At 40.3% G+C, this 15100-nt stretch overlaps 1 protein-coding gene and 1 pseudogene across 1 annotated transcript in view; both read left to right on the top strand.

Annotated features, from left to right (window-relative positions):
• The first annotated feature begins 1505 nt into the window (after nt 1-1505).
• LOC149096185 (uncharacterized) lies at nt 1506-4131 on the top strand (annotated as a pseudogene).
• Nucleotides 4132-6502: 2371 nt separating this feature from the next.
• The window catches only part of LOC149096183 (uncharacterized), a 30780-nt gene continuing 22182 nt past the window's right edge, over nt 6503-15100 (top strand). Inside the window, exons 1-6 of the mRNA XM_089281633.1 lie at nt 6503-7085; nt 7910-8020; nt 8725-8856; nt 9998-10111; nt 10935-11045; nt 11772-11903. Coding sequence (XP_089137759.1) covers nt 6926-7085; nt 7910-8020; nt 8725-8856; nt 9998-10111; nt 10935-11045; nt 11772-11903 — 760 coding nt within the window. The 5' untranslated portion in view covers nt 6503-6925. The remainder of the gene's footprint in view (nt 7086-7909; nt 8021-8724; nt 8857-9997; nt 10112-10934; nt 11046-11771; nt 11904-15100) is intronic.

Below are 15100 nucleotides of genomic sequence, written 5' to 3'. Positions count from 1 at the left end.
TTTCGTGTTCTCCTGACGTGGTTAAACTGAGAAGCCAATTCGCAGCACTTATCGCGCCGACATCAGAGAGAGAAGACGGTCGTGATCGTACGCGAAGGAAGTCACAGAGTGGTCACAGTGTACTTTTTATGGTCGGAGGCTTCGCTTTGAGTTCCCTGGACGATGAAACACCGAAAACAGCTGAAGAGCCTGCAAAGGCGCAACTGACACCGGAAACAAAACCACCATTGCGTGACGAGAAGGGTCGGTTCTCAAGAAAGAAACCCGCTCAAAGTGGAAACACGGACAACAGGACTCGTGGGATAAAGGAGTGGAGTTTCAAGGAATGGTCGAAGATTGGTCCCCACCGAAGAAAAGAGAAACCCGTTTAAGTCAGGTGTGGTTTAAATCTTGTTTTCGCTATACGTGGCACCAAGCAATTCTCTAAAAGTTTTAAGACAAGTGCTTCATCAAGACTTTCTTTGCTCTGAAATAGTTCTCAATTTGAACTTTTGTATTATACCACAGGTAGCTCATAGCAAATTGTCAACATAATTATACCTGAACATTCTGACATTTCATTTTAAAATTCCAACATTTTTAGTTACAGTTACAACCTAATAATTACCATTAAAATGTATAAGCTTTAAATTTTTATCAGAAACAAACAAAGAAGGAAAATTGCATTCCACATGGAAGTAGAATTATGGACTTGGATGTTTTGAGTTCATTGAAATGTTGTCAACACTGTAAGGCAGGTGAGAAGAAACATTTTTCTGCCTAAAGAAAATCAACACTAAAGAAAAGTCAAAATGAATTCTCAGTTTTATGGCAAGTACACACAGCTTCAAGGCTATAAAATTAACAGGTTTCCAAAAAAGAATTATGAGGTTGATTATACATGTATATCTTCAATACATTGTGGGAGGCGCGGTGGCCTCATGGTTAGTGCGCTCGTCTCCTGATCGAGCGGTCCGGGTTCGAGCCCTGGCCGGGGACATTGTGTTGTGTTCTTGGGCAAGATACTTTACTCTCACAGTGCCTCTCTCCACCCAGGTGTATAAATGGGTACCGGCGAACTTAATGCTGGGGGTAACCCTGCGATGGACTAGCATTCCATCCAGGGGGGAGTAGAAATACTCCTAGTCGCTTCATGCTACAGAAACCGGGATAAGCTCCGGCCTGATGGGCCACTTGGCTCGTATGCAGACTTTACCTTATCTTCAATACATTACAAAACGTCTCATATACAATCAGCCATAAAAAGCCTCAGGTTGGTCCTTAAATTTTTGGGCAAGTTCCCAATAACAAGCGTCACACAACTGTTTGTCTATTGCGAGCAACAAAAATGTTTTTGATAAATTTGGAACAAACAAGCAGTTGTAAATTTGCCACAGACCAGAAATTGCATTCACTGCATTTTGAAATGTTGTTAGTTTTTGCAAAAATTTACTTGTGCTCATTTGTTCCAAATTAAAGGAGAAAACACACTGCCAGAATAAAGTATCAGATCTTCCTGAGTATCAATATATTCACTTTAATTTCAGCCAATTTGTCATTGTGGAACATAACAGCAGAAAAAAAATGTGGGTTAGCCTCAGTGTTCTCAGTTACCTCTGCAGTGTGTGGTACAGAGAATGTTGTAAGACCTCCAATGAACACAGGAGCGGTCAAAGAGGTCCACTCAGTCAGGATGTTAATTCAAGAGCTGTTCTTGGGTGTCTACATACAGGAATCGGTGAAACCCACCTAAATAATTTACTGTGTACATTAAATATTCCCTCTATGAATCCAGTAACTTTCAAGAGTAGAGAAAATGAGATTGGGCATGCAGTAGAGCAAGTAACAAAGAAAAGTTGCAAAACTGCAATGTCAGAAGAAAAAAATGCTGCCATGAAAAAGGGTGTAAAAGCAGATGACCGAGGCTGCATCAATATCCCCTGCTCATATGACATGGGTTGGCAAAAACGGGGAAAGGGGCATAACTCTTCCACCGGTCATGCTGCAGTCATGGGTTTAACTTATGGGAAGGTTATGGACTACACTACAAGAACAAAATCCTGCAGGGTTTGCACAAATGCTAAAAAAACTGGAAAACAAGCCAAGCAACACAATTGCCGACTCAATCATACAGCATCATCAAAAGCAATGGAGCCTATGGCAGCAGTCCATTTGTTCACTGAAAGCCTAAATTCTAATGTCAAACTATCTGTTTATGTCGAGGATGAAGACTCCACAACAGCTGCACATATAAAAGAGAAGGTCCCTTATCCTGTAGAAAAGTGGACAGACATTGTGCATGCCAAAAGATCCCTTACTACAAGGCTGTATAACCTAAGCCAACGTGGAAAATTTGTAAATTCATCAACTCTCTCACAGAAAGTTATCAACTACTTGGTCAAATGTTTTCTTATAGCGTGTCTCAAAATAAGGGAAATCCATCAGCACTTCAAAAATCGTTAAAAAGCATTCTACCACATTCGTTTGGAGACCACAAAAATTGCAATGAATCATGGTGTGGTGCCAAGAAAGACCCTATTAACTATAAACACTCTGACTTACCCTATGGCAAAGATCTCTATGGCGATGACTTAAGGAAAGCTTTGGAAAGAATTTTTGATGAATGTTGTACTGACATAGTAGTTGCAAAGTTATCACCTGGGTCAAATTCCCAGAGAAATGAGGCCCTAAACAGTGTTATAGGCTCAAAAAATCCCAAAATCAGATACTATGGTGGAAGTGAAAGTAATGACTTCCGAGTGGCCTGTGGCATCTCGCAAGTAAACCTTGGATATCAGTACATTAGCCAAACACTTGAGAGCCTCAACATTGAACCTGGTATACACTGTATCAGCTACATTGAAAGGATGGATCACAAGGCTACCCAAGACAAACTAAGAAAAAACAGCATTAATTTCAAATGCCGAAGAGCTCAACTACATAAGCAGAAGTTAAATCTTGATGGTAAAAAACAAGCTAAGGAAGGAAACACATACCAAAGTGGAATAGGACTTAACCTGGATCCAAACAATTCTACCAAACTGATCCAAGAATTTGACATTATCAATTTGAAAATTTCAAGTGAGGAGCTGAAAAACTTTGAAACATGCATTCCTGAATTAACGATCAGACCAATGGCGGAGAAATTTCCCTATGACAGAAACACTGTTTACAATTTCGTCATTTACGATATTGAAACAAACACGTCTGGAAAAACCGCAGAAATATGCCAGCTTTCAGCAGTTGATCAATCAGGTTTGCACTGTTTCAACGACTATATATTACCTTTGAGGGATGTAGATATTCATGCTACAAGGGTAAATGGTTTAAGTGTCCGAAAAGTCAGAGGCGTCAGGACCCTGTTCAAAAACAATCAACCAGTCGAAACTGTGTCACTTGGAAAGTCACTCGAAAATTTTCTAACCTACTTGGAGAAACTGTCAGGCGTGTGAAAGGCGATAATAATATTTATACTGTTTTAACCGGGCACAACTCTCAGGTTTTCGATAATCCAACTCTTCTTCGTCAAGGTGGACATCAACTTTGTGAAAAGCTTTCCTGTCTTAACGTTTTCTTTTCTGACACTCTCCCTGTGATGAAGAACTTGGTCAAACGTAAACATCCCTCTCTGGTCTTACCGGATGGTTCCACAGTTAAATTAAATCAACAATCCATTTATCAGACACTTTTCCATGAGCCTTTCCCCGCACACGATGCAATGGAGGATGTTAGAGCTTTAAGAAGAATAGTTTGAACATTTCAGAGGACATGTTGACAGAGAACATGTCAACAACACAGTACGCAGAAAACGACATGAAATACCTTGATTGTCACTAGAACTCCTGCAGACGTTCCGAGGAACGCTTTATCATCCAACAAACGCGGAATTCCCCATCAAGCAACAGATTGCTGAAAAAATAGCCGGAAGTGGCATTTCATATCGAGATCTTAAGAATGTTTTCGAGAAGTTCGGAGCAAAAGGGCTTGATGGCGTATTGTCTCTGCCTCCATCTTCAGCAACTAGCAAGGCTCCACGAGTGACAAAAACAACCCGTATTCTAGCCAAGATCGTTGAGCACTTCAAAGCAGTGGAGGAAACCACAAGTTAAAACGCATTTCCATAAGTATTACAACTCTTATTAGGTATACTTTTCGCCGTCGTGGGGAAAAATAAGCTTCTACATCTCGACTAATTTTCAACTAGCACGTACGAAGGAAGCGAAACGTGAGCATGCGCAGTGCCGTAACTTGAAGAATTTCTATTTTGATGACGTCACGAAAATACAGGGGTCTTTGGGTGGCCTAAAACGCATATCAAGCGCGTTCCAGACGGTGAATTTTTTTGAAAATTGGCACATGGATAGGATTTTTCTTTTTCTCGCTGTTAAGCAAAAATCATCAAATTTTATACTTACGTCAATGTAATATGCGAAAAAAACGAAAATTGCGAATTCCTCTGAAAATTATGTACAGATTTTCTTGTAGCTTTGTCAGTTGAAACTCCTTGTGTGTTAACTGTGTTTCCCCCAAAACAAAGAAAATTCACCGTGTAGAAACCTAGAAACACCGTCTAGACGTCAGGCAGGTTAAAAAAACAAGCCAAGCATTTCTATCAGTAGTTGCCATAGCAACAACATTTAGGTTCTGAAAGTGTCTTCCATACGTAGCCTAAGGCTGTAGGTTTTTTATTATTGACCTTCTACCGAGTGCTATGTTGTAAACATTTGCCAAGGGAGAAATTACTTATGCATATTTAATATCCAAAGCTTTGTGAAATACTATATAGAGCCACCTTAAACAAGCTTTCATAGTCAAATGTCTCAATTGCTATGGCTTTACATAGCGTCAAATGGCCAAATCCCTCTATGAGACTCGCCTGCAGGGAATCATGGTAACTGTATTTATCAATACAAATATCCAGTCTAAGATGATGAATACAACTACTATGATTCCCTACAGGATTGTTTATTAAAGAAGAATCACCTACAAGAAAGATAGAAAATCCAAAAAATACTTTTTTAATGTGTTGCCGTAGTCTATATATCTCTTAGTTATCTTCTCATGCCTCCTTTGTCATTACATAGACTCACTGCCATGCGCCGCGGAACATCAGTGTGATGAGAATTCTAAATGCGTCGTTGATCCCCTGATACCAGACAAACCACATTGCGTATGTCTCGAGGGTTTTAGAGAGACTGCCAACGGAACGTGCGTTGGTAAGTTGCCTTACTGAAACAATATTCAATAATACTTTGTTTTGTTCGTAAGATAAGAAGGAAGTAACTGACAGGTCAATTTACTGAGAAAGTCATACTCACACTCAATTTTGAGGCTAGGATCGAATTTGTAACTCTTCTTACAAATTTCAGAATAAAAACTAATGGTAAAAAACCACGTTTCGATCTCTCTGAGATCATTTTCAAGTTGAAGAAAAAACGAATGAAATATACATATATAAGTTTAAATTAGGGCGTGTCAAACGATAAAATATGTAAATACAAGCGCTAAAATGTAAGTGTTAAAATAATAAAATACTATAAAACAACCTATATAAATAACTTTGCACGGATTGAATCTGACTGTTTGTTTAAGGTTGGCTTAAGCTCCTTTATAAAGAGCATTTCGTAGATCAGGCAGTCGAATTTACTTTGACACTTTCTCAAGATCTTAAAATCACGATATATGTCACTTGGGACTGTTCCATGCTGCTCTTTGATGTGATTCCCGATTGAAGACGATCCTTTGTGTTCCTCAACGCATTTATATTATATAGGTTTATTATTCATATATTATTATTTATATAGGTTTTTTTTTATAGTATTATACTATTTTAACACTTACATGTTAGCGCTTGTATTTACATATTTTATCGTTTGACATTCACACGCCCTAATTTGTACTTATATATGTATATTTCATTCGTTTTTTCTTCAACTTGAAAATGACCTCAGAGAGATCGAAACGTCGTTTTTTACCGCTAGTTTTCATTCTGAAATGTTTTTCAAAAAAAAACTATTTATAAGACTCTTACAAATTGCTAAAACTATTCTGAGGAGGAATTCTAAGAAATTGTTTTAGCTTCTGCAAATTATTAAAAGTGCAAAGAAACACTTACCGACAGTTTGCTGCGAGGAAAAACATTTGGGAAATTAAGCGAAGGTAAGTTGGCCCCATTTTCTAGAGGATAGAGTGTCTGGGGAGAAATAAAAATTAACAAATCGAGTGTGGTTTAGCGTTGTCTGTACTCTTATCGACAACGATATGCGTCATCACAGTGCTCAAAAAATTGTGCACCGAGTGAGTCCACAACAAATTTTGACCACAGTGATGCTTTTTGCGCATGCATTCCGGGTTCGAAGAAAACCAAGCATGGCAAGTGTTTAGGTGGGTGATGTCCGTACAGTGGGAAACTGCAGTGATAACATGTTATATGTTGGTAATGATGGCTCGAAATTGGCGCTATTCGAAGCGATTTCCCTAGAAGAGTACAAGACCTGTGACTGCAATTGACGAGAGTGCAGTACAGCAACGTTCCACACTAAATTTTTTTGTATATATATATATATTTTTTTTTTTTCAAATTGGATGGATAATGGCGATGTTGGGTGAAAGATGACGCTGAAGCATAGAACGTTAAAGGGTTTTTATGGACTATAACACCCTAGACGTTTGAGACACACAGCCCGGTTGGAGTCCTTGCCGGCATCAACAGCCTGTGTTTCTGACCAAGCTATGAATTAACTATCACAGTGCCTTTAGCTTTCCATCTGAGTAACAAGTAACTACGGTTGAAATTAATGCTGGAAGCTCTTCCAGGTTGGGGTATGTGGGGAAGTGAGGGGGTAGAAATATTCATGGTCACTTAGATCGCTTAATACTTCAAAAACCAAGACATGCTCCAGCGTATATATATGGAACACTAGTTTCAGTGCAGATTCCTCGCTTGATGTTCTCTTTGCACCCTGGAATAATCGTTCAATATTCCTTTTTTGCTGTAGAATGTTTTAAGGATGCGGACTGCAAGCACAACTATCTCGCATGCACCGTAGGAGAATGCACGTGCAAGGACGGACTTGCAATGGGCGACGACAAATCATGCCGTCCTGGTAAGAACGTCAAACAATGAACGCAATGAATAGAAGCGTTATGACATCAATAGTAATGATACTAGTGTTTGGTGGTATATGAAACCCTCCACAAATAATTTAACATGGCTCAAAACAATTTCCAGCAGTTAGATTTTGATGGCTCATTATAACCACTCTTTATCACTTAATGCGACAAAGATGGTGTCAAAACACTGCCCATTTATTACTGAACACGTTTTTATTATTTTCGTGACACAATAGGTTAGCAAAGCAACAGTCTGACCTGCTAAAACACCCTTAATTACAGCTTTAGGAGCTTATAATTCAAAAAGGCACGCGTTATGTTTTTTAAATTATCAAACTTTAATAAGTATGATAACATGCAACTTTGGGCAAAGTTTTTAAAAAAAGAAACCCTACATAGAGTTCAGAACTACTTTAAAGCTTTGATAATTTAAGGTAGCTTTAAACCCTATGTACAGTGTTGGTGATATATCTCCAGCCAGGTCCGTCGCTGGCCTGTTGTTGACATGGGGTCGTACGGTATATGGAAGCAGACAGGCCAAAGCGAGCTGCTTCAAATGTTTAAACTCTCCAGCTCCAGAGACGTTAACAGTTCATTAAGCACTCACAATTCAGAAAACGTCACAAAGTCCTAATAATTCACAAGTTTTGAAAAAAAAGTACGCTTTGATAACGAGCATGGAATTGACATGAAGAAATTTTGCTTTGGGATATTTTGCACCGATCTTAAACAACGCTTGGGTTCTAGCCAAATAATTTCTTGTTCGGTAAACGCACGCACCCACTAAACTCATGATATTCGCATTTGATTCTGTTAGGGCCTCTACACCCATGCCAAGCTGACGGTGATTGCCATTCTCGGGCAAAATGTGATATCGGAAAGTGCTATTGTCGAGGAAACAGCACCGGAAACGGGAAATTCTGCAGAGGTAATTATTAAGTATCATTCAAATCTTAGGCCCGATCTACACTACACTTCAGGAATTTGCAGACGGAGGCCTCACTCTGAAAAAGAATCAAATGTTTTCCTTCTACACTACGTCGGACGAATTTTAAAACGCAGAAATCACCTGTCATTTGGATTTCTTTTTTAAGAATACTCGGACAGGGAAATAACATAAAATCCCTCATCGTGATACCGTCGTTTTCGAAAAGCTCCTTTTTCAATAATTTTTTTTTTTATGTCCACGCGAAAACGAAAAGCCGGCGTTTTGAAATTCCTCCGGCTGGAAGAGCGTTTTCGGAAAGCTTAGTTTCGTCACGGATTAGTGTGGACCAGGCCTGAGAGCCCTTATTCCTTTCCTCTTCAAGTCTAGTATCTGCGGACGTTTGAAATTTTAAACAAGCTTTCATAGTCAACTGTCTCAATTGCTATGGCTTCACATAGCGTCAAATGGCCAAATCCCTCTACATGACTCGCTTGCAGGGAATCATGGTAGCTGTATTCATCGAAACAAATATCCAGTCCAAGATGATGAATACAACTACTATGATTCCCTGTAGGATTGTTTATTAAAGAAGAATCACCTACAAGAAAGATAGAAAATCCAAAAAATACTTTTTTCATGTGTTGCCGTAGTCAATATATCTCTTAGTCATCTTTTCATGACTCGTTTTCTTTGTCATTACATAGACTCACTGCCATGCGCCGCGGAACATCAGTGTGATGAAAATTCTAAATGCGTTGTTGACTCCCTGATACCAGACAAACCACATTGCGTATGTCTCGAGGGTTTTAGAGAGACTGCCGACGGAACGTGCGTGGGTAAGTTGCCTTACTGAAACAATACTCAATAATACTTTGTGTGTTCGTAAGATAAGAAGGAAGTAACTGACAGATCCATTTACTGAGAAACTCATACTCAAACTCAATTTTGGGTCTAGGATCGAATTTGTAGCTCCTCTTACAAATTGCCAAAAATATTCTGAGGAGGAATTCTGAGAAATTGTTTTAGCTCCTGCAAATTACTAAAAGTGCAAAGAAACACTTACCGACAGTTTTCTGTGAGGAAAAGCATATGGAAAATTAAATGAAGGTAAGTTTCCCCTATTTTCTAGAGGATAGAGTATCTGAGGAGAAATAAAAATTTAAAAAAATCGAGTGTGGTTTAGCGTTGTCTGTACTCTTATCGACAACGATATGCGTTATCACAGTGGTCAAAATGTTGTGCACACATTTTGACCACAGTTATGCTTTCTGCGCATGCATTTGTGGCTCGAAGAAAACCAAGGATGGAAAGTGTTAGGTGAGTGATGTCCGTACAGTGGGAAAGTGCATTGATAAGATGTATATATGTTGGTGTTGATGGCTCGGAAATTGGCGCTATGCGAAGCGATTTCCGTAGAAAAGTACAAGGGCTGTAACAACATTTGACGATAGTGTTGTACAGCAACGTTCCACACTAAGTTTTTTGGAATTTTTTTTTTTTCAAATTGGTTAAATAATGGCGATGTTGGGTGAAAGATGATGCTGAAGCTAAGAAAATTAAGGGTTTTGGTGGACTGTAACACCCTAGACGTTTGAGAGACACAGCCCGGTTGGAGTCCTTGCCGGCATCAAGGGGCTGTGTTTCTGCCCAAGCTAAGAATTTACTATCAGTGCCTTTAGCTTTCCATCTGAGTAACAAGAAGCTACGGTTGAAATTAATGCTGAAAGCACTTCCAGGTTGGGGTATGTGGGGAAGTGAGGGAGTAGAAATAATCATAGTCACTGAGATCGCTTAATACTTTAAAACCAAGATAAGCTCCAGTGTGTATATATGTATATCTATCTATCTATCTATCTATCTATCTATATATATATATATATATATCTATACATGGAACACTAGTTCCAGTGCAGAGTCCTTGCTTAGTGTTCTCCTTGCACCCTGGTATAATCGTTCAACATTCCTTTTTTGCTGTAGAATGCTTTAAGGACGCGGACTGCTCGCATAACTATCATGCATGCACCAAAGGAGAATGCACGTGCAAAGACGGACTTATACGTGCATTGGACGACGAGAAATCATGCGATCCTGGTAAGAACGTCAAACAATAAACGCAATGAATAGAAGCGTTATGACATCAATAGTAATGATACTAGTGTTTTGTGGTATATGAAACCCTTCACAAATAATTTAACATGGCTCAAAACAATTTCCAGCAGTTAGATTTTGATGGGTCATTATAAGCACTCTTTATCACTTGATGCTACAATGGTGTCAAAACACTGCCCACTTATTACTGAACACGTTTTTATCATTTTCGTGACACAATAGGTTAGCAACGCAACAGTATGACCTGCTAAAACACCCTTAATTACAGCTTTAGGAGCTTATAATTCAACAACGGCAGGCGTAATTTTTTTTAAATTACCAAATTTTAATAAGAATGATAACACGCAACTTTTGACTAAGGTTTAAAAGAAAAAAGAATCCATACATAGAGTTCAGAGCTACTTTAAAGTTTCAAAAATTTAAGGTGGCTCTGAACCTTATGTACAGTGTTGGTGATATATCTCGAGCCAGGTCTGTCGCTGGCCTGTTGTTGACATGGGGTCGTATAGTATATGGAAGCAGACAGGGCAAAGCGAGCTGATCCAAATATTTAAGCTCTCCAGCTCCAGAGAAGTTAACAATTTATTAAGCACGCACAATTTAGAAAACGTCACAAAGTCCTAATAATTCACAACTTTCAAAAAAAGGACGCTTTGATAATGAGGATGGAATTTGCCAGAAGAAATTTTGCTTTGTAATATTTTGCCCATATCTTGAACAGCGCTTGAGTTCCAGCCAAATAATTTCTCCTTCGGATCCCCCACTAAGCCACTAAACTCATGATGTTCGCATTTGATTCTGTTAGGGCCTCTACACCAATGCCAAGCTGACATTGATTGCCATTCTCGGGCAAAGTGTGATATCGGAAAGTGCTATTGTCGAGGAAACAGCACCGGAAACGGGAAATTCTGCAGAGGTTATTATTATGTATCATTCAAATCTAAGGCAGGGTCTACTTTAGACTGGAGGAATTTGCAAACGGAGGCGTCCCTCTGAAAAAGTATCAAATGTTTTCCATCTGCACTACGCCAGACGAGTTTTAAAACACAACAATCACCGGTCATTTGGATTTCTGTTAGAGGAAAACTCGCACAGGGAAATCACATAAAATCACTCATCGTGACACCGTCCTTTTCAAAAAGCTCCTTTTTAATTTTCTTTCTTTTTTTTTTCATTTTTTTTTTATGTCCACGCGAAAACGAAAAGCCGGCGTTTTGAAATTCCTCCGGCTGGAAGAGCGTTTTCGAAAAGCTTAGTTTCGTCACGGATTAATGTGGACCACGCCTGAGAACCCGTATTCCTTTTCCCTTCAACTATAGCATCCCCGCACTTTGAATTTTTAAACAAGCTCTCATAGTCACACTCGCTATGGTTTGACTTAGGGTCAAATGGCCAAATCCCTCTATGAGACTTGCTTGCAGGGAATCATGGTAGTTGTATTCATCAAAACAAATATCCATTTTAAGATGATGAATACAAGTACTATGGTTCCCTCCAGGCGTACCCCCACTGGATTGTTTATTAAAGAAGAATCACCTACAAGAAAGATAGAAAATCCAAAAAATACTTTTTTCATGTGTTGCCGTAGTCTGTATATCTCCTAGTTATCTTCTCATGCCTCCTTTTCTTTGTCATTACATAGACTCACTGCCATGCCCCGCGGAGCATCAGTGTGATGAGAATTCTAAATGTGTTGTTGATTCCCTGATACCAGACAAACCACATTGCGTATGTCTCGAGGGTTTTAGAGAGACTGCCAACGGAACGTGCGTTGGTAAGTTGCCTTACTGAAACAGTACTCAATAATACTTTGTTTGTTCGTAAGATAAGAAGGACGGAACTAAAAAGTCAATTTACTGAGAAACTCATACTCACAATTAATTTTGGGTCTAGGATCGAATTTGTAGCTCCTCTTACAAATTGCCAAATATATTCTGAGGAGGAATTCTGAGAAATTGTTTCAGCTCCTGCAAATTACTAAAAGTGCAAAGAAACACTTACCGACAGTTTTCTGCGAGGAAAAGCATTTGGAAAATTAAATGAAGGTAAGTTTCCCCTATTTTCTAGAGGATAGAGTATCTGGGGAGAAATAAAAATTAACAAATAGAGTGTGGTTTAGCGTTGTCTGTACTCTTATCGACAACGATATACGTTATCACAGTGGTCAAAACGTTGTGCGCAGAGTGAGTCCACAACAAATTTTGACCACAGTCATGCTTTTTGCGCATGCATTTGTGGCTCGAAGAAAACCAAGGATGGAAAGTGTTAGGTGAGTGACGTCCGTACAGTGGGAAACTGCAGTGATAAGATGTAGATGTTGGTGTTGATGGCTCGGAAATTGGCGCTAGTCGAAGCGATTTCCCTAGAAGAGTACAAGGCCTGTGACAGCATTTGGCGAAAGTGCAGTACCGCGACGTTCCACACTAAATTTTTTCGATTTTTTCTTTTTTGTCAAATTGGTTAGATAATGGCGATGTTGGGTGACAGATGATGCTGAAGCTAAGAAACCTAAGGGTTTTTGTAGACTGTAACGCCCTAGACGTTTGATAGACACAGCCCGGTTGGAGTCCTTGCCGGCATCAAGGGGCTGTGTTTTTGAGCAAGCTAAGAATTTACTATCACAGTGCCTTCAGCTTTCCATCTGAGTAACAAGTAGCTACGGTTGAAATTAATGCTGGAAGCTCTTCCAGGTTGGGGTATGTAGGGAAGTTAGGGAGTAAAAATATTCATAGCCACTGAGATCGCTTGATACTTAAAAAACGAAGATAAGCTCCAGCCTATATATATTGTAACGTGCGCGGGCGACAACAACTTCCAGTCAAGGAGTCCAACAGCCAACGGTTAATTACTCGACTCTCAACATTTAGCTTACTTGTACGTGGCAAGTCTACTAACACACACAGGCCACTCCATAACGTGAGTCCCCTATATAGGCTGTATTACGAGTACATTGCGCATCCCGTACTCGCCATACAACCGTCTCTTAGTCTTAGAACTCTTGCGAGTGTACATCGAAATACAACCGTTATACCTCTTAGAACGCGCATCATAGCTCGTGCAATCACTATATCAGTTTCATTACACTTCCCCCTTCCAATAAAAGAGATGCGTCCTCGCATCAAGGGTCACCCCAACAACGCTATTTTACATAATCCAAAAAAAAAAACAACAACGACAACGGAGAAAGCATTAACTTGAAAAAGATCTTTCCCGAAATCTCTAATGTAATTTTGAACTGTTGAAAATGTTTTACTTAAACTTAAATGGAACTTAAATGTAACTATGAACCGTTCCAAATGTCTTGATCAGACTGAAATGGTAACTCTTGACAAATAGCATTCTCGGGGCCAACTTCCAAATTCATTGGCTCAACATGTGCCTTTCGTGAAATGGTTTCAGGCAGTCATGGTGTACAAACTTGGGCTTCCCCTTGGGGGTCCTCTGGATTCCATAAACTACGTCCGTAACTTGTTTGGTAACTTCCCAGGGACCCTCCCATCGAGTTTGCAGCTTGGGACTTCTGCCTTTCTTCCTCTGAAGATTGTACAACCACACCTTCTCCCCTTCTGATAAGAATTTGCTCAAGATCTCTGGTCATATAATCGCTTCTGTCGTCGGCTCGCAATGTCCAAATTGTTACGGGCAAGCTGATGTGTTTTTCTGACCTGTTCCCTCAGGTTCCAGGCAAAGTCGGTGGAATCTGGTGGTGTGACTGGAACCGGAGGAGAAGCGAACATTAGATCTACAGGTAGCCTGACATCGCGTCCAAACATTAGCTCGTTCGGTGTACAGCCAGTGCTTGCATGTATCGCAGACCGATAAGCCATGGCCATAAGAGGTAGTAGCTGATCCCAGTTCCGCTGGTTTTCTTGGACAAATTTGGATAACATAGCCTCCAGCGTACGATTTAGTCGTTCCACCATCCCGTCTGATTGTGGGTGCAAGGGTGTTGTCCAAGTCTTCTTGATATCCAGAACCCTGCAAACTTCCTTAAACAGCACCGATTCGAAGTTACGTCCTTGGTCAGTGGGAATTTGCAAGGGAACACCAAACCTGCAAATAACCTCAGTAACCAAGAGATGTGCCACAGTCGCTGCGGATTGTTCAGGCATGGCAAGTGCCTTCACCCATTTCGAGAAGTAATCCATAACCACCAAAATGTACCGATTTCCCTGGTCTGTTTCCGGCAGAGGGCCTTATACATCAATGGCGAGCCTCTCAAGGAGTGCCCCCACATTGTAAACTTGTAGTGGAGCTTGAAACTTTTTCTGCGGCTTTCTTCGAGATGAGCACTTTAGGCAGTTTCTGCAGCACGCCTTTACATCACGGCTGCTTCCACACCAATAGTAGCGCTGCTTGACACGCTGCAGGGTCTTCTTCACTCCCAGATGACTAGCTGTCACTGAGTCATGTAGAGACAACAACACTTTTTCTTGCAGACTCTTAGGAATGACCAATTTTAAGCTTTGCTCTTGCCGAAGACTTGCGACCTCCCACTTGCAGTACAGAATCCCTTCCTTCAGGATAAGTCTCTCAAACTGCGCCCAATAGCCCTTAAGCTCTGGAGAAAGAGAAGAAATTTGCTCCCACTTAGGTCGCCCCTGTCCAGATTCCAGCCAGCTTATTACAGGTGATAAAATGGGGTCGCATCGTTGCTCATTTTGTAGTTCCTCTCCGTTATTCCATCAATCCAGCATTCCATTTCTTGAGAGGAACCTGCTCCTAAATTACGTTCCCGACTTCCATTCCTTGTAACTGCACCACAGAACGAATCATCATCGGGCTCGCGCCTTGCCTCGATTCTGTCGCAAAATCCACACTCACCACGACCGCATGGTTTCCTCGACAATGCATCTGCATTCCCATGCTTGGCTCCCGGACGGTATACTACTTCATAGTCATAAGTACCCAGGATTTCTAACCATCGTGCCATTTGTCCTTCCAAATCTTTGAAGCTCATCAGCCACTGCA

Source organism: Orbicella faveolata, unplaced genomic scaffold (assembly GCF_042242905.1).
Source record: "Orbicella faveolata isolate gen_17 unplaced genomic scaffold, um_ofav_v1 contig_48, whole genome shotgun sequence".
Classification (NCBI taxonomy): domain Eukaryota; kingdom Metazoa; phylum Cnidaria; class Anthozoa; order Scleractinia; family Merulinidae; genus Orbicella; species Orbicella faveolata.
The sequence above is the reverse complement of the archived record's forward strand: the minus strand, read 5'-3'. Positions and strand labels throughout refer to the sequence as shown.